At 45.0% G+C, this 21,455-nt stretch overlaps 1 protein-coding gene across 1 annotated transcript in view; it reads right to left on the bottom strand.

The window, feature by feature from the left end:
- Positions 1–21,455, bottom strand: part of CARMIL1 (capping protein regulator and myosin 1 linker 1) — a 314,559-nt gene that overhangs the window by 166,361 nt on the left and 126,743 nt on the right. Inside the window, exons 5-8 of the mRNA XM_035728384.1 lie at positions 16,115–16,236; positions 5,289–5,386; positions 4,879–4,949; positions 4,573–4,646 (exon numbers count right to left, since the gene is read on the bottom strand). Coding sequence (XP_035584277.1) covers positions 4,573–4,646; positions 4,879–4,949; positions 5,289–5,386; positions 16,115–16,236 — 365 coding nt within the window. The remainder of the gene's footprint in view (positions 1–4,572; positions 4,647–4,878; positions 4,950–5,288; positions 5,387–16,114; positions 16,237–21,455) is intronic.

Genomic DNA, 21,455 nt, shown 5'->3' with positions numbered 1-21,455 from the left:
TAATGATCTGCTCCCCTAGAGGAGTTCAGTTTCCCTTGAAAATCCTTTATTCTGAGCCACTGGTTTGACCAAAGAGCATCACATCAGACAGCAGGAATGAGACAGACACAGCCCAGCCCTCGTGGAACTTCCATTCCAGGATCACTAATGGCTTTAGGGACTCTTAAGAAGGGATGTTTCTAACTATGATGACTAAATACAAGAAAGAATGAAATGAAAAGATAGAGCTTTGAACGACAGCCAATCGGGAATTATTTTCACATAGAGAAACATGGAGCCACTGTGGGAAAACCCATCAAAGCATATGAGAAGCACGGCCCCTATTTGCTGACAAATGCCAGCTCAACGCATGGCACCTGCAATCTGTCCAATTCCTCTGTTCTCCTCTCCATAATTCACACCCAAATGAGAGAGTCACCAACATTCTTGTAAGACCTCTCAAACTCAGAGACTGACCCATATCACACACTCAGATTGTACCACTATGAATCCTACCAAACTACGGCCAGTAAGTGCAGATTTCCTTCATAGATAAGCATGCTCCCACTTCTAATAAACACAGATGTTCACCCAATATACTTGGTTGTAACTTGATTGGCAAAATACTATTAATACAGGCCATCGAATAAGACTGAGAGTAACCTCTTTATATAGAAACTGGTGCTAATTTTAATAGTAAGAATCATGGAGACAAATTACATCCTCCAGAAAAAGAGGATAAACTTTGAAGATTGAGAGAAAGACAGAATTCTGAAAAAGTCAGTGTTTAGGGGCGCCTGGGTGGCTCAGATGGTTAAGCATCTGCCTGTGGCTCCGGTCATGACCCCAGGGTCCTGGGATCGAGCCCCGCATCGGGCTCCCTGCTCAGTGGGAAGCCTGCTTCTCCCTCTCCCACTCCCCCTGCTGTGTTCCTGCTCTCGCTGTGTCTTTCTCTGTCAAATAAATGAATAAAATCTTAAAAAAAAAAGTCTAAGTATTTAGGCACTAGTAGGAAAGAGGACATCTAGAGCAGTGATGCCCACTGTTACTAAGCCCATTGCAAAAAAAAAAAAAAATTAAAAAAAAATTTTGAGAACTCCCTAATTTCTTCATAATTATTATATACGAAATACTATAATAGTAATAGTATTACATATTACAAAACAAAAATAGAAATTTTAAAATGAGTTAACAATGAACATAAATAGAAGCTCATCATTTTTCTATTCTTTGGTAGCTCATCTTGCATTTTTCTTTGGGTATCTACATCCCACGTGAGAGGCTACTCATGCTGAGCAGGCATGAGCAAACCAGAGCCCACAGTGCGTATTTTTGTAAATAAAGTTTTATTAGAACACAGTCACACTCATTCAATCACGTACTGTCTGGAGCTGCTTTCAATCTACACCAGCAGCGGCGCATAATTGCAACAGTGACTCTCTGCCCCATAAAGCCCTAAAATATTTACTATCTGGCCCTTTACAGAAAAGGTATGCCACCTTATCATCTAAAGTCTCAGTAATGAAGAACATCCTTCTAGCCCTTAAGCAGGTTAAGAAAAGTAGATGATTATGAATGCAGTGTTTCCTGACAAAATGAAAATTCTCCAGCTAAGGAATTAGGAAAGATCTGGAGGAAAATTCTAAGTTTTGACAAGGTTTCTCACTCGCAGATAGGATTCTACATATTTCTACATTTTTCAGGTAACCGTATTTATTAGTAGCTTCCCTAGGCACCAGATGTCCCTCTGGTGACAGATTAATCACCAAATTAAGTACAGTGGGTAAGCTGGAAAATTCAGCACTATGCACAACCTACGAATGGTGTAAGAATCATTAAGGGGGTAACAAAGAAACCTGGAGAAACACCTCTAGCTGCCCTAGAGGTGAAGACAATGTCTTCACTCCAACTAGGGTCCATGGACCCCAGGGAAACCCTGAGACTCCCTTAGGGGCTTTACAAGTTCAAAAGTATTTTCACAATAACACAAAAATCAATTGTCCTTTACACCGTGGAGATGTCTGCATGGCGGGTAGAGAAGGGACAGAAGGAAAAAGGCTCGGGCCTCAGCAGGAACCAACTCAGCAGCGCCAAGCTGGGATGCTGGTCACTGTTCTCCACCACCACGCACCCAGCTGCCAGTTTCCTTTAAGAATGCCCCTAATGAAGCAGTAAAAAGTACTCATTTTATTAAATCTCAGCCCTTGAGTACATGCCTGTGTGACAAAACAGAAGTATGCACAAAATGCTTCCTCTACGTACCAAAGGGGATCAGTGTCTCAGGTAAAGTATTCCTGTGATAGAGTCAGAAGCAGAACTAGCTCCCTTTATTCACAGAACACCATGAAAAAAATGACAAAACACAGTTATCGAGACTTGGGATTTAGCAGGTATTTTCTCTAAGGCGTAAAAAGTTAGCCAGTCACTTCAAGGAAATCACCTGACAGCACTTTTTTCCAATAGTAAAATTATATCTTTAAAAAAAATTTAAATTTGGGAAGACCTTTATCTGCCACAATGAGCTTGACAGCTTTGCCACACTTCGACTTTCTGGATGAGATCGGCAGTGCTAACAAATGTCTTCTTTTCTCCTTTTGTACAACAGCGGACATCTGGACGCCATGCAAAACTCCGCAAACCAGTATTTTCTAAATGACCAATGCAGGATGCTACGAAATCATCTAAAGGTAGGACCCATCAAAGTACAAGATGGACCAAACGCATTTTAATGTAACAAAATGTGCACTGAACGGTTTCAGATTGCACCCTGCCAAGTGATCTTTAGAAAACCATCTCTTACCGGGTTGTGGTAAACGATCAAAGAAGAATATCCATAGCTTAGTGAAAAGGTTATTAAAAATACTCCCTCTTCTATGTGTCCGCTTCAGTCTGCATTTTCTTAATGTATTTCACTCAGGGCCACGAATCACAACAGAGTGAGTGGTCTTCTATGAGGTTACGAAGATAAAGAGATCAGCAAAAAGGTAAACGAATGCACTCTTCTGGCTGACTTATTTTTTGTCTTGGAAAATAGTTATTTTTCATAAAACTGGTACCGACATTAACATGTAATAGGCTTATTGAGATCTTTCAAGGAATTAATCAATGTTTTTAATTTTAGTTTTAATTTCTGAGATGATCAGTACCAAAAGATATACCTACATAAACAAAAGCTCAACCGTTTTCAAGAACGATAAAGGGATCCCGGGGCCAGAAACACCGAGCTCTGACGCGGCAAGCCTACCCACTCCTCTTGTTTTACGTGCCATTTTCTGTTTTTATTGCAAAAAAAACTTGCAGAGCAAATACTTTCCCTTTTCGTTTCTCAGTTCACTTTTTTCACGAGCTACACAGGAAACAGGCAAGCCTGAACGGGAGTATGAAGTTCCCTCGTATGTAGGAAGAGGGAGATCGGTCCTAAGCAGGAAAGAAACTGCCTGCTCCACAAGAAGGAAGCAGAGCCAAGCTTGAGAACCAGTGGCTATCGGCACTTGATTTCGGTCACAACTACAGACCCAGCAGACCCTGCCTCACCGTCCTCCATATGCCCAGCTATGCAGAGACAAGCTGCCTCCAGCTAGCATCCGTGTTCTCTGCTCAATTCAGTTGGCTTGAACTCTTGGGGGTTCACCCTGTACAATGCTAGATCTCCCTGAGATAGGTGGAGAAATAATCTGAAATGGCATTCTTCGGGGCAAGATGCTGGTGGTAAGAAAGCGTAACAATGCTGCCCGCAATCCCAACTGTCCGCGTGGCATAAAAGGGACAACCGGAATCCCAGGATTCTCTCTCGATTCCAAACAGGGATGGAAGATTTCCCAGGCTGAGGTTCACTGGGGAAGGACTAATACCTGCCACTTAAAATAAGTAACAGGATATCCAGGGTGGGGGAGACAGGAAAACCCAGGATAAACCACCAGCAAAGACACTGCGGCACCACTCAGCTCTGTCAGGGAGCAAAAGAACTTGGGATAGACTGAATGAAGCTTCTCCTCTGGGGCCTAGTCACATTAGCCATAGCCCTAAATACAGCCCTAAATATACGGAAGTCAAGGTCTTAAAACCTACAAGGCTCTCAAATAACATGTAACGGGATTCACAGTTGTACTACCATTATCACAAGGCGGATATTGGCGAACGGATTTCCACCACCATATGCACATCTATACCCGAGCAATCCCCAATTCTTAAAGAAATTATAATCGAAAAGTCATTTCTTAGGATTGCAGCATAAAATTTCCTCCTAGAAAAATGTTCTAATGGCAATTAGGCAAATTAATACCATATCATATATATATATACAGGCAGATGATTATATAGACTTTCGTGGGCTGTTAAAAGAACTTGAGAATTCTATTTCCACAGTTTCTAAGCACAAACTCTGGATCTGAGGTACACACAGGTACTTCATTCCCAAATGAACGCATCTGAAAGTATTTCTTGGAAGGCAAGATTCAGAGATGCTTAGATTCTCCCGATTTCCCTTGTAAGAGGATTTTCTGGAGATCACATATGTCCGTAAGCACCAGCAGAGAAATACAGTTCTGGAGGCACAATTAGTTGCAAAAGGAAGGGAAGAATGAAGTAGCTTACCTGTGGTCAAGATGACTGAAGTCTTGTAAATTCAATTCCCTGGTGTCTTGCGTCAGATAAATTGTATCCACATCCTATTTGAAATAAAATTCAATCATGTAGTCCACAAAGATCATCAGGGAAAGAGGGATGCAAAGAGAATTAGATAATGATACAGACAGATTTTCACGGAATCTGAGGAAGGAAGACTTTAGGCAAAAAAATGAATGGAGGTGGGGGAGAAAAAAAGAAAGAAGCCAGTCACATACTGGAATGTTCAGGCGTGCATGTGCATACACACGCACCTGTGCACACAGACACACTTACCCACTGTACTTCTTCTCTGTATGAAAATCCAAGCCAGTCGCAAACACAGGCATACATCTGAGAAAATCCACCTGAAATCCACAATAGAAATGTGACGGGTTTTCGGCTAAATGATTTATCTGCAGTTAAAATTTAAAAGTTTAAATATGGCCGATGTTGACAATGCTGATTGTTCCTTCTGTTTGGGGAAACAGCGAAGATTCTGCCCCCCTGTTCTATAGTAAGTACATAGCAGCATGCAATACAGCTTAAATATAGACTTTTGTCCACCAATCTAAAGTCTATGCAGTGCTAATTACACCTTAAAAATAACTGCACCTTTACAGTAACATACTAGGAATAGACGTAACTTCCTGGCAGGGGGACATCCATGCAGCCATTTATAATTTGGTTTTAAAAGGCATGCTCACCACAGGGGCCCTGCTCGGCCACGGTCTGGTTATCCCACAGAGCCTGGAGACTGGCCAGTCGCTCAGATGGCTCCATGGAGACTTTTTTCATGATTCGCCTGTAAGATCAACAGTAACAATAAATTTCAAAAATCAAGGTTTTTTTTGCCCTGCACACAGAACTCTATTTGGTGATATGCCCTTCTTAAAACCAAAGATGAGTGCCACTTCAATTGTGGTAAAAATAATTCCATTTTTTGAGCACTAAGAAGCTGGAGATCTACAGGAACTTAATGAACTTCTTTATTTAACTCCCTTTTGTAAGCTCAGGGTATTACCCAGTGATGTAAATAGTCTCTATGTTATTGAGTTGTTTTGTAACATTCGATTCTATTAGAATGGCTAGAAAACAGTGTGTTCTAGTATTAAATTAGGTGTATACTAAATATAAATCACTAACTTTTAAAAAATTAAAATACAAATCCCCCGTCTTTCCACCGTACCACATATGAATGGCCATCGAGAAAGAGCATGTTCCTTTTACTATCTCTTCCCCTCTGACGACAAGTCCTCTGGGCCAGAGAGCACACCCAGGCCCCATGCTCATCCTCGGAGCTAACAAGGTCCCGCGCACATGCGCAGAAGCAGGACAGAAGTAGTGATTAAAGGCACAGCCCACCATCCCCCAAGTTTCATTATTCATAGAACTAGCAAAGTGGGAGGACCTACCCTAGCTGCGAGAAAGAAAGAAATTAATACCTGTGAGGTTATCAAAACAACCCCTGGTGCCTGGTAAAGTCTCAATAAACGTTAGCTGATGCTCTCCTAGTTATCACCCAGTAATCATGTAACGAGCAACTTATGAATCCCTTGATTCACCCCCAAATTTTTATTAAATGTCTACAGTGTGGCAAGACCAGCTACCAGGTCCTCAGTATACAACCGTGAACAAAACAGACATCGTGCCTGTGTTCCCAGCGATCCGTCTCTCGTGAGAACCAGACAAATAAACAGGCAATATAAAAGAAGTCTTAATACAGAAGAAGCACAGGGTGGGGGGGGAGTGGGGGCGGCAGAAAGGGCACTTAACTTACTCTCTGGTGGGGAGAGAGCAGCGAAGGGGTCTTAGCATCTATGCTAAAACCTGGAGAGCAATAAAGACTTCATCTAGAGGGGGGTGGGACCAGGAGCCAGGGAAAGTGTTCCAGATAAAGGGCCAGCAAGTTCAGGATGAGAAGGCTCGTGTTCACCACCAGAAACTGCACATAGTTCAAAGCAGCCAGCAAATGCCGTGTGACCGGGGGGGGGGGGGGGGGGGGGGGGGGGGGGGGGGGGGGGGGGGGGGGGGGGGGGGGGGGGGGGGGGGTGGGAGGACGGAGGATCCAGGGAACTACACCGAAACCAGGTCACAGAGAGCCTTCGAGTTCGGATCATGGAGTTCAGATTTTGTTCTCAGGGCAATGAGGGGCCACGGAAGGCCTCAAGAGGGTGCATGAGATGGCTGGACAGGCACTGTAGACAAATATCTGGAGGGCGGGGGTGCGGCAGGCTTCGGAAATAGAGAAACAACTTGAACATTAAATGGAAGCCACAGGACCAGTAAGAGCCCAGCGAGAGTGAAGGTCATGAGCTGCTGGTGGCGCCACGTGGACCAGTTGCGGGACTCTCTGCAGCCCAGGCGTGCGGAAAGGGGGCAGCTGGTGCGCAGTGGGACTGCAGGCTTTCCGGGCAGGTGAGCTACAAAGGGGCGACAGATGGCTGCGAGGGTCCTCCAGGGCCCAGCTGCAGCGCGGACACTGCCAGCCAAGGGATGTGTGGCTGGGAGGCCCCGTTCTTCCAAGGCAAGAAAGTGGAACGGGGTGCTCAGAGCAGGATGAGGAAATGTGATTCCACCCCAGCAGACACTGTTCCAGGAGACAAGGGCTCAGGCGTGGCTCTCACGAGTGAAGTGGGAGGACGGGGCAGGGGAGGAGGTCACGGGCGGTGAGGAAGGTTGTCGGCGGGTCAGAGGCACCTGGGATCACGGGAGGACGTGGGTGCAAAGTGGTGAAGTAAAGATGCCAGTTATACTGAACATACTTCCATACTTCACCCTTTTCTTCAACGACTTTAAAAGCACTTCTGCTACATAAAATGTTCTCAGTCACCATTATGAATCTCAACCACCTTGTAGAGGATTAGCGGCAAGTGTTTCCAGGGAGCTCCATTTTCTCACGGGATGGATTCCAGATAAAACGTGCTAGATCCTGACAAGGGGCCTTGTTCTACTCCTAGACAAAACCCGGGTACGTTAACAAAGTACGTAGATACCCACGTTCTGCTGGCACTGAAAATATTTCTACTCCTTCGCAATTTTTAGGATTGAAGCATAATTGCATATAACCAACGATGTCAAATGTCATGAATTCCTTCAAATTCTTGTATAAATGCATGAGGGCTGCAAGGGCAGCATGATTTTTTCTCCATTTCACCTGAAAACACCTATGATTAAGTCCCATTATTCTAAAGGTCCTGAATTTGGGAGTAACTGTGGGTTTAAGATACATTCATGCTGAAAGTGATATTACAGCATGTGGCCATTTGAAATGGTCATCTTGGTTCAACACTATCATTCTGGTATTTTAGTGGCATTATTTCCAGCTACAAGACAGCAAAACCAGATATTATGCAAAGAAAGAGCAGAGCCATCAGAAGCCACCCCAAGCTTCAACACAGCCGGGGTGTGGACACACCCAAGTAGACTCCGGTCCAACTTCATCTGAGATCACATTTGTGTTCTAAAATTCTTCTTATTTTCAGCAGGATGGGGTGGCATGCTGTTTCAGTGACACACAGGGTGAGGTTAAGCTCATCAAAAGCAGGGAGCAAATAAAGCAAAAATCTTTGGCAGGAAGCTGGTAGGATCAAGAATAGGAAGGTGGCAGTCTAGGATTACAGGGAGAATGGATGACTCTCTCATGGCTGATTCAGAAACTAAAGCCTCAATTTGCTCCAAAAACAACACCGGACATTCCTGATCAGGGGTAAGGACAAGTCAACTGGAAAGCGAGAGAAGTGGCAGCCAGCAGAGACATCCTTGACCTTCAAAACCCCTTTTCAAAGGTATCAGTCTGGGGGCAACTGGGGGGGCTCGGTCAGTTAAGCATCTGCCTTCGGCTCAGGTCGTGATCTCAGGTCCTGAGATCAAGCCCCCGTGTCGGGCTCCCTGCTCAGCGGGAGTCTCCTTCCCCTCTACCTCTGCTCTCCTGCTTGTACTGTCACTCTCTCTCTCTTTCTCTCTGACAAATAAATAAAGTATTTAAAAAAAAAAAAAGGTATCAGTGTGAGCTTTTCCAAGCAGCCTGGCTCTGTGACAGTCCTCTCTTTTGTAAGGAACTAAAAACCACTTTGATCTCAGGAACTGAAGACATCTCATGAAACAGGTACATTTATTTACCTACGAGATGAAGTCATAAGAACTAACCTTCCAGAAGGTAGCAAGTGTCCACGTGCTCAAACACGCACAGAAGCAATGAGGGGGGGAAAGACCCCACCACTGACCCACGTTGGTTTCTGCCTGAAGCTAAACAGCGGCGGAGAGCCCACGTGTGTGCGCCACAGGACACCGCACACATACACACGCAAGGAGAGAAGGTGTGTCGTGCAGACAGACCAACAGACGAGGCGTGCCGCACCTGCAGGCAGTACCCTATAGCTGGATCTAGCACATCTGCATTAGGGGAGTCTGATTTACATGAGGCTCAGAAGGACCACGAGCCAGATGACAAGCTGGTCAGCTCTCTGGGCAAATCTCATGCTTAAGTGGTTGACAACGAAAAAAATCTGTAAATTCTTTTAATCCACTTAACTGATTTATTTAGAATTCAATTCCAAAGTTCCTCCGACGCAGTAAGGCCGTTGTCTCCAGAATCGGACGTTTTCCTGACACAAACCACACCCCAACTAAATGCTGTCTCTGCTTTAGAAAAGTGGACGGACTGTAAGTACGTTTCTTTTGTTTTTACATAACTCCTATTTTGCCACTTTTCTTCACAGGACCTCACCTTCTCATACTTCAGTTGGCTTTGACTTCCTAAAGGATCTACAATACCATTTTATTACGGAAAAAAAGAAACCTCATCCTAACACACTGACTTTCAAACCTGTCGCAGGTGTTCAGAAGGTCCAGGTATACTGAAAGCCTCAGGAGAAAACTCGTGTCAGAAGGTTACTGTTCTGTCACCAAGAAGGATGTTATTAGGACATTTGACAACAACAAAAAAATTCAAATTAGAAAAATGCTATCAACTTCCATGTAAACATATAATAAAAAAAAAAATCAGGGGGTGCCTGGGTGGCTCAGTCGGTTAAGCGTCTGCCTTCGCCTAGGTCATGATCCCAGGATCCTGGGATCGAGTCCCGCATCAGGCTCCCTATTCAGTGAGTCTGCTTCTCCTTCCGCCCCTCCCCCTTGCTCTGCTAGCTCTGTCAAATAAATAAATAAAAATCTTTAAAAAAAAAAATCAAACTTCAAAGAAACTCCCTACAAACGTACCAATATCCTTTCTGACAGGGCAGGCTTTTTTCTGCTGCCGCTGGGTAACGGAGTGCAACAACCTCTACCACAGATAAAATTCTGAAGCAGTTTACAGGAGCTAATTTAATCCCTACCTGCACCAACAGCATTATTCCATTTTACAGATGAGGACACTGAGGCATTGAGAAGGGAGTTAACTCGCCCTAGAGTCTCATCCCCACTAAAGCATACCGACAACCTGACACCTTCCAGTTGTACGTCAAGGCTCTCTCCACACACGTTCATAAAGCAGCATCACAGACTGTTTCTCCCCGTTGACAACCATTTTATTCCAACGTTCAAAAGCCTTTGCTGCTGCCCATCCTTGAGGCTTTTGCTCACAGGGACATCTGCAGGCTCCCAATTCAGGCTGCGTCAGGCCGACAGCTGTCTCCCAAAGGCACCTGCTCCCGCCGTTTCTCCACAGAACTCTCCTGACCCCCCCTCCACAAAAGCGCCCCTCTCAAAAAAAGGGGAAAGCAAATACAAATCAGACATTATTTTCCTGGCGGTCTCAAGTTAAATGTGACTTTTCTTTCTCTGAAATCTGAGTGTTTTCTCTCTCTTCACTATATTATTTGTGGAACTTTCTTACACTGCCTTTAGACTATAAATTTCGGGGAACAGGAAACATTTTACTCATGTATGTATGCCCACGGAAGTCATTTAGTGATCATTTTCTAAATGAATTCTACCGCATCCCGATGACTTAATTTGACATCAAAAAAAAAAAAAAAAAAATCCAGCTTGGTCCTGGAGAATAGCCCAGGTTTTCGATATCAGAAAAGCTGAAGGCCACAAGACAAAACAGCTTCCTGAAGAAAATGCCATTATGGACACCTCTGGGGAAACAGATTAAACAACACGTACCTGCAAATATTTCCCTAGCTCCTTCAACGTCACTGTCTCCAAGGCTAGGCCTCCGATGACACCCAGCTCCGCACAGCAAAGATGAGAGTGGTCACAACACAATGCTAACGGCAATTTGACTTTAAATTTAACTTACATTTTCTTCTTGCACCTTTAAATTCTCTCATGTTTTGAAATTATTTAATGAGGGAGGGAAATGTCATTTTGTAAGGGAAGGAAAGAGGAAGCGAAAAATCCTAACATGTATGTACGGGGGCGGGGGCGAGGTAAGAGTGGATCCTGGTGTGATTAATTTTTAATTAAAATGCCTCATTTTTTTCCTACCTGCATTCTCTTGACTGTAGTCAAGAGGACTGATTATACATTGTAGATTATTTACATCCTGTTTTTATATATTGATTTGATCATGGGTATATCATTTTCAAAATTATATTTGGGTAAAACCGGAAATTCAGATCTTTGCAGATACAGTTTCATTTCTACGTAGTCCAACTTGGACTATCCAAGAACTGATTATCTGAACAGAGGCCTGCGCCGGCCGTGTTTGCCCCCCAGATTCTCCTGGTTCCGATACCCGCTCATCAGACACTTCCCTATCCACCATCCCACCAGCCCTGAGCAAGGGAGGAGATGAGAGCAGGGTGCCCGAGGGCCCCACCATAGGCTCAGGTAACAATCTGATAAGACAGATGACTCAAACCAGATTGAGGATTGCAAACATGGTTTCTTTTTTTACATCTTTATTTTAATTCGTTAGTTAACATACGGCGTTATATCAAATATAGTTTCCTATTCTTCAACTTATTATGAGTGGCATGTGTGACATGCCTGGGGACGTATTTATTTGCATGTTCTCCATTATTTACGTCGAGGAAATCGTTCCCTCGCGGACCGCTTTAACTCGAGGCAAACACAAGGGGTGGAGAAAGAAGGATAGGATCACCATCTCGCCGCCCTCCCTGGTCGGTAAGCAGCACTAACGTAATTACCCATTTCCCCTTCTAAACTCACATAATACAATCCACGGAACTTCAAGAGGAAAGACAGAACATGCAAGTCACAAAATATTACAGGTTTATTTTGATGAGCTAACAGTGCATGGTGGGTAGGAAAGCAAAATCAAAAAGTCAAGTACGTTTACATTATTTACATTCTCTGCCGAGTCAAGTTCTACATTATAATCTGTGCCTTCTTGCACGTCGGTGGCTTCATCTGGACGGCCTCTGCCTTCCCTGCCCTCCCCTCCAAATCCTCTCCCTGCTTCCCAGGTGGAGCTCCGCACAGCCAGCCCGCACACGTCCGCCTCCTGCTTACGCCCAGTCACCCACTCATCGGCTTCATGTCACCTGGGCCCACGCACCCACAGTCAGGAGGCCGGACCACGTCTGCCAACTTCCACAGGCTCCCACGTCACACTGCCCAACGATGCACTCGACACACGGGAAGCATGAGAAACCTCAGTGAGTATCTACTATGTGCCAAGGACTAGGGATTTAAGAAGGAATAAAAAACACGGCCTTGGCTCAAGTAGCTCTTGGCCGAGAAGGAAGCTCAGGTATGTCGTGTGCTCTGCGTCCCTCTTCTCAAGGATACTGTGGATTTGTTACCGCGATCTCGAGCAACAGTCTCTCTCTCTCTCTCTACTAGAGCATTCCCCTCGTTACAGCCACATGCTTTAATACCTGCCACTCTGAGTGCAAACAAAATTCGCCTGTAATTCCTCATATCTCTTTAGTTACTTCCCATTTACCAGTTCCCCTTCATAGCTAAACGTCTCTAAGAAGTTTCCTGCAGGTGCCACACCAGCTTCCTCCCTTCAGAGTTCATTCCACTGGCATGGCGGCCCGCCTCTCCCCACCGCAACGCTGGGACTGCCCTTCACCGTGCCCAGTCCCCCAGACAGCCCTCTGCCCTCACTTGGTCAGCACCCAGATCACTGTGCAGAAACCCACTCCCTGCTTCAGAGGAGCCTCCCAGACCCTGGTCTTCCGCTGGAATCCCGTCCCGACTCCCTTCAGGACTCTTCCTCTTACACTTGTCCTCATTCCCAAGACATTTTCTCTTTCAGGTGCACATCTCTCTCTGGATGACCTCAAAACAGTCGTGCAAGCAAGACTCTCTACAGTAACGACTCCCACATTTGCGACATCTCCAGAGCTGGACGGACCTTCCCCCCAAGCTCCAACCCCAGGTACATAACTGCCGATCTGACACCCCCTCCCTCACGTGTCCTAGATCTCAAGCTTAGCATGCCTAAAACAGAATGGTTGGGGTGTTTCTCCCCCCAAATAAAACTTGCCCCCACGGCTACCCTCGGCCCCCTCCACCTCACTGCAAAGTGTCACGAGTCACTGAGTTATTAAACCAAAAACCTAGGAGTCATCCTTGGTCCTCCCACCCCTCACCGCTGTCACCCATATGCCGAATCCATCAGCCGGTCCTGTGCCCACAATAAATCCTCCATCTTCCACCTCCCACCCTTATCTCTAACATCACAGCTGCAGCCATCCCTCCCCTAGATGCCTGCCTGCGTCCTAACCAGCTCTCCCCTCCTGCCCTTACCCTTCCCACTGCACTCTCTCCAACGGCAAAAATAATCTTCATACACCGCATCAGGAATCATGTCACATCCGCACCTGCAACGACAGCGGCTTCCTGGAGAGCTAGCGCTGACCGGCCAACTCTTCCCCACGAGGGTCTACGTCCGCTGACCCGCACCTGTGCCTCCAGCCTCACCTCACGCCAGCTACCCTCTCCCGCCCGCGTTCTCCTCATTCCCACGTTCCAGCCGCCTGGGTTCTCTCTCCGCTCCTCAAAGACACCAACCCTGGTCCAGGCAGGCCAGACAGCACGAGCAGAGGCCTGAGAAGGAAAGGTTCTCTGCCCTCTTCAGGCTCCTTCTCTCCCTCGACGGTCTGTTCAAAGTACCATGGCCACTGGGAGGCCCTGGCAGACGGAGTTTTATTCTTTATGTTAGTCCTGCACTCAACATCAGCTGCAAGCATTTACTCAAGTTTACACTTATTTCACTGATTTATTTCTGGGGGGTCTGTTTCCCAATGTAAGTAATGCAACCTCCCAATGTAAATTCCACGTGGGCCGTGGACCCCGACACTTAGTACTCTGCCATCTATAGTAGAAACTCAGTAAATACTGACCATGTAAGTGTTTCAAGAAACAACTATAACACAGTGAGATACGTGCTAGCATAGGACGCGATCACAAAGTTCTACAGAACCATGAATAAAGAAACTCTTTAGATACCCAGGCTAGGTCTTTTGGAGTGGGAGTGTGTCTGGATTAGCAGCCTGCACGAAAGCACTGAGGACAGGAGAGGCTGATGCGCTCAAGAAGAGGCTGGATCGCGGGGCCAGACGGCGGTGGTCTTGCTATACCAGCCGACACGGCATAGACGCAACCGGGTAATTCTGGTGACCGCACGGAAGACCCGCGGCAAGAAGGCCTGGAGACACAGACACAGGTGAGGACGATGCTGCCCGGGGAACATGAGACACTTTGAATGAAGGCGGTGGAAATGAGAGGCCAGACTAGGAGCAGACCAGGAGATAGGCATGAAACGGGTCTGACATGTGCGAGTGAAGAACAAGACACTGTGTACATGATGAGCCACTAACTGAGACACAGTGTCAAACACAGGCAGGTTTGGGAGGGAACCTGCTAAGTTGATGGGACGCACCACATGTGAGGTGCCTGGGGACATCGTTGTGCAGCCAGGAAACAGAAGTGCAGATGAGGCTCAGGTGGAGGTCTTAGATTTAGAAACTAACGTCTATGTTGTGATGGCCTCCCTGGAAACGGAGCTCATCACTTAAAGGAAAAAAATGGAAGAATTCAAACCAAAAACTGGTAATTTCCTCCAAATTCCTAGAATATTAGGCAAATAAAACTGCATTTTAAAGAAAGCAGAGATTCTACATATTGTTCCGAGGGTCGTATAAGCCCTTGCTAAATAAGGCTGTGCTTAACAATTTTCTGATCTCATCAGTACGTACAAAGTCACTTTACTAAAAGTCGTTTAGGGAGAATGGGCTGTAGTGAGTGCTAACTCATGATCACCCCAAATAGTTCTCTGGTGGCTTTAAGGATGTTCTCCTTCTGGGTATTTCCCCCTCACTGCTCCTCATCACGCCTCACTTCATCCCACACCCCTGCCTACCTGCACCTCTCCCGCACACACATTAGAGTGTGTGTGGTTGCACGCCGCAGGAGCCTGCCTTTAAGGCTTCATACCTGGAAATTCCAGGCAGGCAGGAGCTAGGGGACAGCCCCACTCGACCCCTCTGTGCCACAAGATGAGGCCGGAGACACTCCGCTCCCTCTGCAACCAGCTAGCCAGACACTCAGACAAGCACGAGGAGCCCAAGGCTGCAGAGGAGGAAGCACTGGGTGAACAGGCAGAAGGCACAGGCCAGCCCACCATGCTGGCAGGAGGCGAAGAAAACACAGCCCCGTGCAGAGCTGTTAGAAGAACCTAGCAGGTCCCGGAAAGCCGGAGACCGTAAGGAAGCCCCATCTCCACCGAACCACCGGCAGGCACCCAAAAGGCTGGAAAGACACAAGGCTAGGTTTTCCTGCTTTGCCTCTTAATTTAGAGGCAGAGCATTGTAAGGAACATATTCCATAAAGGGCAAGTCCCCGAAATTTCCCTCCTGCTCCCGTCAAGCAAGACGCAAAGCTCCCCATCTTCTACTTGTCCCCATGAGGCTTCGCGGCCTCTGTACACAGGGTGAGCAATGGGAGAGGGATTTTTACAGTCTCTGTACCGTCTCCTTCTAGCAGGAAGGTATTTTCACCAGGGACTATTAATTTAGGGAGATTTCTGACATAGGATCTTCCTGCCTTTTTACTTCCACCAATCCAAACCCCCCCCTTCCAACAATCCACACAGTCCCTAAGGACAAACTCGGTTACCCAAGTGCATAATCCTGATGAAAAGCGCTTAACAAAGAATTATGAGGGCATGCACAGGCACAATTTACTAATATTCCTAACATGTGTGTCAGAAAACTAAGAGAAAAAAAAAGGGAAATGAAGCCTCTCACTCTTCAGGAATAGTGTCCTCGATGCCTTCCTGCAAAGCACTGAGCCCCTGGTTCCACTAAGAGCCATGAGGAGAAGTCCCACGAGGGTACATCGCCAAGTTATGTCAAAAAGGTTTCTGCTTCACTCTTGGGAGTAGAGGTGAAAGGGTAGCCAAACCCTTCATGGCTCAAGCTCTTGGAAGTACAGAATGAGGCAGAGCCCCGCGGAGAACCTCAGACGTCAAACGCAAGGGCCCGAGTGAGGGTTTGCTGTCGAATGTTTAAGCAGAGAAGGGCGCAGGAGGGGAAGGCGCATTCTCATCCACCACTCTAAGGAGGACGTTCTCTGCTCTGCTCACCCTTCCCCCCCGAGCACTCACACTGGGGAGAGGCCAGGAAATATCCTCTGCAGGCAGGTGCCGATGTGGGCCAGCACTTCGCTCACGTCCTCGGGCGATGCCATCTTCATGGAGATGTTGTACTTCTCAGTTTCCACCACCATCTGCAAGAACCGGGTTGGACGCTGCTTAGTAATCAGTGTGGTGCCTTGATTTTTGGGTTTTAAGTCATGTAAACGATATACTCACACTGCCCTATACCAATACAATACCAGCTTTTTAAGAAGCACTTCCTTAAAATAACACCCTTAGTTAAGACTCGAGGAACTATTTGGGTAGAGGGTGGAATAGTTGTCAGAAACATCCAGAAACTGAAACAAGTGTTTGTAAAGGCAAAATTCAAACAGGACCCCCACCCCCCCAGCCATGTGATGGAGACAGGATATTCACATTCACACATGACTTCTCCTTTCACCAAGGTTTTGTCTCAAGATGTGGTCTTCCCAAGTCTGTTAGAGCCCTACTATCCAGAATAAGTAAGCATACCTCCTTCAGTGAGTAGCTGAGGGCAATCTCATCATTACCTTTTTTTTTTTTTGACATGTTTTAAAAACAAGACCCCTTATGAGATGTTTCAAGGAAATGTTAAAACCTTTTGCCCAGCAACAAAAGAAAAATCAAATGCTTATAAACATTTCAACTTCTCTAAAAAGAGAGAATTCTTGGAAAAGATTATATGACGGGAACAGGGTCATAATGTTCAGGACTAGGCAAAGGATCATTCCAATTAACTGCTGGGAAATGTCCAAAGCTTACCACCAAAAATGTTGACACTGAGGTCATAGAGCTCGTACTGTAAATAATTATAAGTCAACCTGAGAAAAGGAGCAGGTTGAAAAGGGCAGCAGGTTGTTTATGGACACATTTCAAACAAAAAGAATCAACCTCACTTAAAAAAAAAAAAAATACCATTATCTTGGATCTCAAAAATATTCATGTTAAATGCAATCCCTTTCGATTTTCACTGCATCAAAATAGCCCCACATATTTACTTCCTGCTGGTACATAACTTGTACAAAAATATGATGCGGGAATACTACACTTAATGTGCAACTAGCCAATTAGTTTAACAAAGCAGTTTTTAGATTTGTTTTACGCTGTCCTAAAATTAGCTAAATTAAAAATAATCACATGTCTTTCGAAGTGTTAACATTAAAAGGAAAAGCAATGCATGTGCCTGGGTGGCTCAGTCAGTTAAGCGTCTGCCTTCGGCTCAGGTCATGATCCCGGGGTCCTGGGATCTAGCCCCGCATCCGCATCGGGCTCCTTGCTCAGTGGGGAGCCTGCTTCTCCCTCTGCCTGCCGCTCCCCCTGCTTGTGCTCTCTTTCTCTCTCAAATAAATAAAATCTTTATTTAAAAAAAGGATAAGTAATGCAATTTATTTGCCAAAATGATGAGATAAAAAAAGACTTAAATGACCTGAGACCTTAAAATATTACTTTTCCACAAGCACCCCAAAGGACTCTCTCAATACATATCACCTCTGTGTCCGTTAGTTGGCTCTCCATATTAAAAAAAAAAAAAAAAAAAATTTAATCCTAATTTTCACGCACTGGTCTTCCAGAAGGTGGCCCAAGGAATATTTCTCCCCAAAAAGGCAGCAAGCATTGCTGTATCTGGAGGCTATTTACTGTTCAACCCCAAGACACCTCAACGAAGTATCTTCAGCAAATTAAAGCTGCTCTGTGCAGCTAAGCTCCGATGCCCCATGTGCACACATCTGTGCACATGTGTGTTTTAAAGAGCCAGATACTTTGGGACGCAGCCATTGTGTCTGTGCTCCACACCCCGCCCCCAACATTCCCACCGTGGGTAATTATATTTTTCACTACAGGGCATTGATACTTTCTTCACATCTAGTGCATCTATCTATTCAGTTCACAGTTTGGGTGTGAGTAATTAGTAATTAGCTTATTCTAATTCTGCTTCGTCTTAACACCTAATCATCCTTAATTGCACACGATTGATAGAATGACAGGGAAGAAAAAAAGGTGACAGGCGAGGGGAAAAAACGAGGCCTTCAGATTCAAGCTGACACGAAGGCAGCGCACAGCCCTGCAAAATATGTCACCACCTTGGGCTGATGGAAAGATTGCCAACAGAGAGAAAGAGGGCACACTAACACAGCAAACCATTTCACCAGGACAAAGAACTCCCTTTCAAATACCTCTGTCCCTCCTAGTTCAGCTGGGGAAAAATTGAAAGCTTGGAACAATTCTGGCTTAGCCACCTAGCAGGACATAATCACAACCTCCAGTCTACATTTAAAATAAGAATCAGCAGTATCTTATTTAAATAAAATAATTAAGTAAAATATAAAATAATCAAAATAAAGTAATAATCAGCAGTATCTTACTTAAGATTCGAGTTTCCAACCCCACCTGCCTCCATTTTTTAAGGTAGGACAACCTGGCTAAACATTTAAGCACTTTTAAATAAATGCCAGTCAACAGATTGGTAAAGTGTTTTTCGTTCTTCTAGCAGAAACAGCCATGCGTGGTTTGCCAAAATCATCCCATGATATAGCAAACAGTTAACCTTATAGTTAAAAAAAAAAAAATAGGTGTTTCAGTTGTACAAGAAATAGTCCAAAAATTCTGTAACTATAAAACTATGTAACAGTTGGTCTCAGTATATTGACCATGAACAGGCAACAGAATTTCCACAGAACCTGGACCCCAGAAAGTGCTACGGCAATGAGATTTGGAAAATAAGATAAAGGCCTCCCACATTCCCACAAGGAAGAGGAAAAGAGCAGTAGGAAAGGTCACATTTCACTAACCCGGTAACACACACACCCCTCTCACTCACACATGAGGAAATGTGAATGTCCCAGACAGGTGATCTGAACTGACAAAGCTCTAATTAAATAGGGATAAAAAGTGAATCAGTGTGGGCGCCTGGGTGGCTCAGTTGGTTAAGCGACTGCCTTCAGCTCAGGTCATGATCCTGGAGTCCTGGGATCAAGTCCCGCATCGGGCTCCTTACTCAGCGGGGAGTCTGCTTCTCCCTCTGACCCTCCCCCTTCTCATGCTCTCTCTCGCTCTCATTCTCTCTCAAATAAATAAAATCTTTAAAAAAAAAAAAAGTGACTCAATCCCAGAGAACATTAGAAAAGAACGGGGGAAAAAAAAGAAGAAAGAAAAAAAGGAAAAGTATGTCTTAATCAAGGGTGGATTGTGAGTGCCACGGGCAGACACTATCATCCTTATGATTTCACATCAGAGAACACTGGAGAAACCAGATGTCAAAGTTCCTGAGGTTACCCAGGTTACTTTTTCTTAGCCTCTAGAATACGAGAGAATCAAATGCCCACCGCAGACAAAATGAGTCCTAACTGCCGTGTGTGCGTGCGTGCGTAGGGGGGGGTGTGACGGGGGAGGGGAACTGCAGAAGGTATCAGTGTTTTTAAACAGCACCACAGAAATTTCTGAAACGTCAGAATTTGAGTCCTGCAAAGCGCCCCGCATCACGGGCCCCTCTGTGGAAATCGCACCATCATCTTGCTGTACCTCCATCTCCAAGGTCCACACTAAGCTGAAGCAATGCTGTTGAGCCGGTCTTCCGGTTCTCACTGGGACAATAGCCCCACGGGCAGAGGCGGACAGCCGGATACCACTTGAGTTCCTCTGAATGCCAGGCAGACAGAAGGGACGGGACTACAGTGTCCCTAGACGGGACGAGTCCCAGCAGCTATATGGGGAAATTAGTCTTGCTGTATCAAGAGCCTTTCTCATACTTAAATCCCACATCAAATCATACTTCGAATATAATGCTGGCATTAACATTTCAGTAGAGCCCTTCTGCTCGATCACAACCCCGACCTCATAAACATAAACATCCCCGAATTCAGACCGTCAAGAAGGCCCTGCTTATGTCGTCATTCGTGAGTAATCATTCACTCCTGCATATGTCTGCCATTTGGGCAAACATATGGTGCTGTAATTTTCCTTCCAAACTCCAGTTTCTAAAGAATGCTAAACACACAGGATAAAACATTGCTCTCAGATGAACTATGGAAAAATTCCAAGGATTTGTATGTAATCTTGATCAACATAAGTGACAATTCTGACAACTTTTAGGAATGTTGTCAACAAACTACACACACATGCGTGTGCATACACAAACACACGTATTCTTCGTAGTTTTAAAAACTAAAAGAATGAAGGAAACAATAAAGATCATAGTAAGAATCAAGGAAATAGGAAACAAAACCAATCAAATCAAGAGAGAAAATCAACAAAACTAAAAGCAAGTTTTTAGAGAAGATCAACAGAAGTGATAAACCTCTAGTCAGATTGGAGGGCAGGGAGAGGCAGGGAGAGAAGGCCTAAATGATCAATAACAGGAATGATATCCTACAGATATTTAAAGCATAACAAGGGGATACTATGAACAACTTTATATCAGTAAATGTGACAACTGAGACGAAACAGGTAGATTTCTTAAAAGACACACACTACCACAGCTCACTCAAGGAGAAATATATAAACGCATCCATATCTATGAAAGAAATAAGAATTTGTAGGTTAAAACCTTCCTGAAGAAGAAACTCCAGGCCCTGATGACATCATGGGTCAATTCAAATGAACATTTAAAGAGTTGGTTATTCTAAATTTTTCTAAAAAACCAAAGAGCAAGGACTAATTCTATGAGTCCATGATCACTCCAACACAGAAAGCAACAAAAACTTTTTTAAAAAGAGAAAAGTATAGTCCGTAACTGTCATTAACATAGATGCAAAGACTCTTCACAAACTTTTAACAACTAGAATCCAACAATATACAAAAATGGATAATACATCATGACCAAGGAGGGTCAATCCCAGGAATGAAAGGTTGAATTAATACCTGAAAGTCAATCAATATAATTCACCTTGTTAACAAACTAAAAAAAAAAAAAAAAAAAAAAAAACCCACACAGTAATAGAGAAAAAACATTTGACAAAACACAAAACTAATCCCTGAGAAAGCCTCCCAGCCAACTTGGAACAGAAGAGAAATTCGTCAACCAGATAAAGGGCATCAGTGAAAAACCTACAGCTAACATCACACTTGTGGAAAAAGAACGGTACTTTCCTTCCAAGACCGGGGAGGGAACAAGGATGTCTATTCAGCACTGATCTGGAAGTGTTAGCGGGGACAGTTGTCAGGTGCTGAGATCTGATTTTACCCCACCTAGAAGTGAGTAAGTTAGCCTGTTGCTGTTTCATGAATGCTGGCAGGACACAGGAGAGTCCTGGGTCAGACAGAAAGGACTTGATTATTCATGGTACAGCAAAGGGCATCATGTGATTCCCCCTTACCCCAAAGCCCAAAGCCC

The sequence above is a fragment of the Zalophus californianus genome, chromosome 7 (genome assembly GCF_009762305.2).
Source record: "Zalophus californianus isolate mZalCal1 chromosome 7, mZalCal1.pri.v2, whole genome shotgun sequence".
In the NCBI taxonomy this organism is placed as follows: domain Eukaryota; kingdom Metazoa; phylum Chordata; class Mammalia; order Carnivora; family Otariidae; genus Zalophus; species Zalophus californianus.
This window is presented reverse-complemented; position numbering and strand designations above follow the sequence as displayed.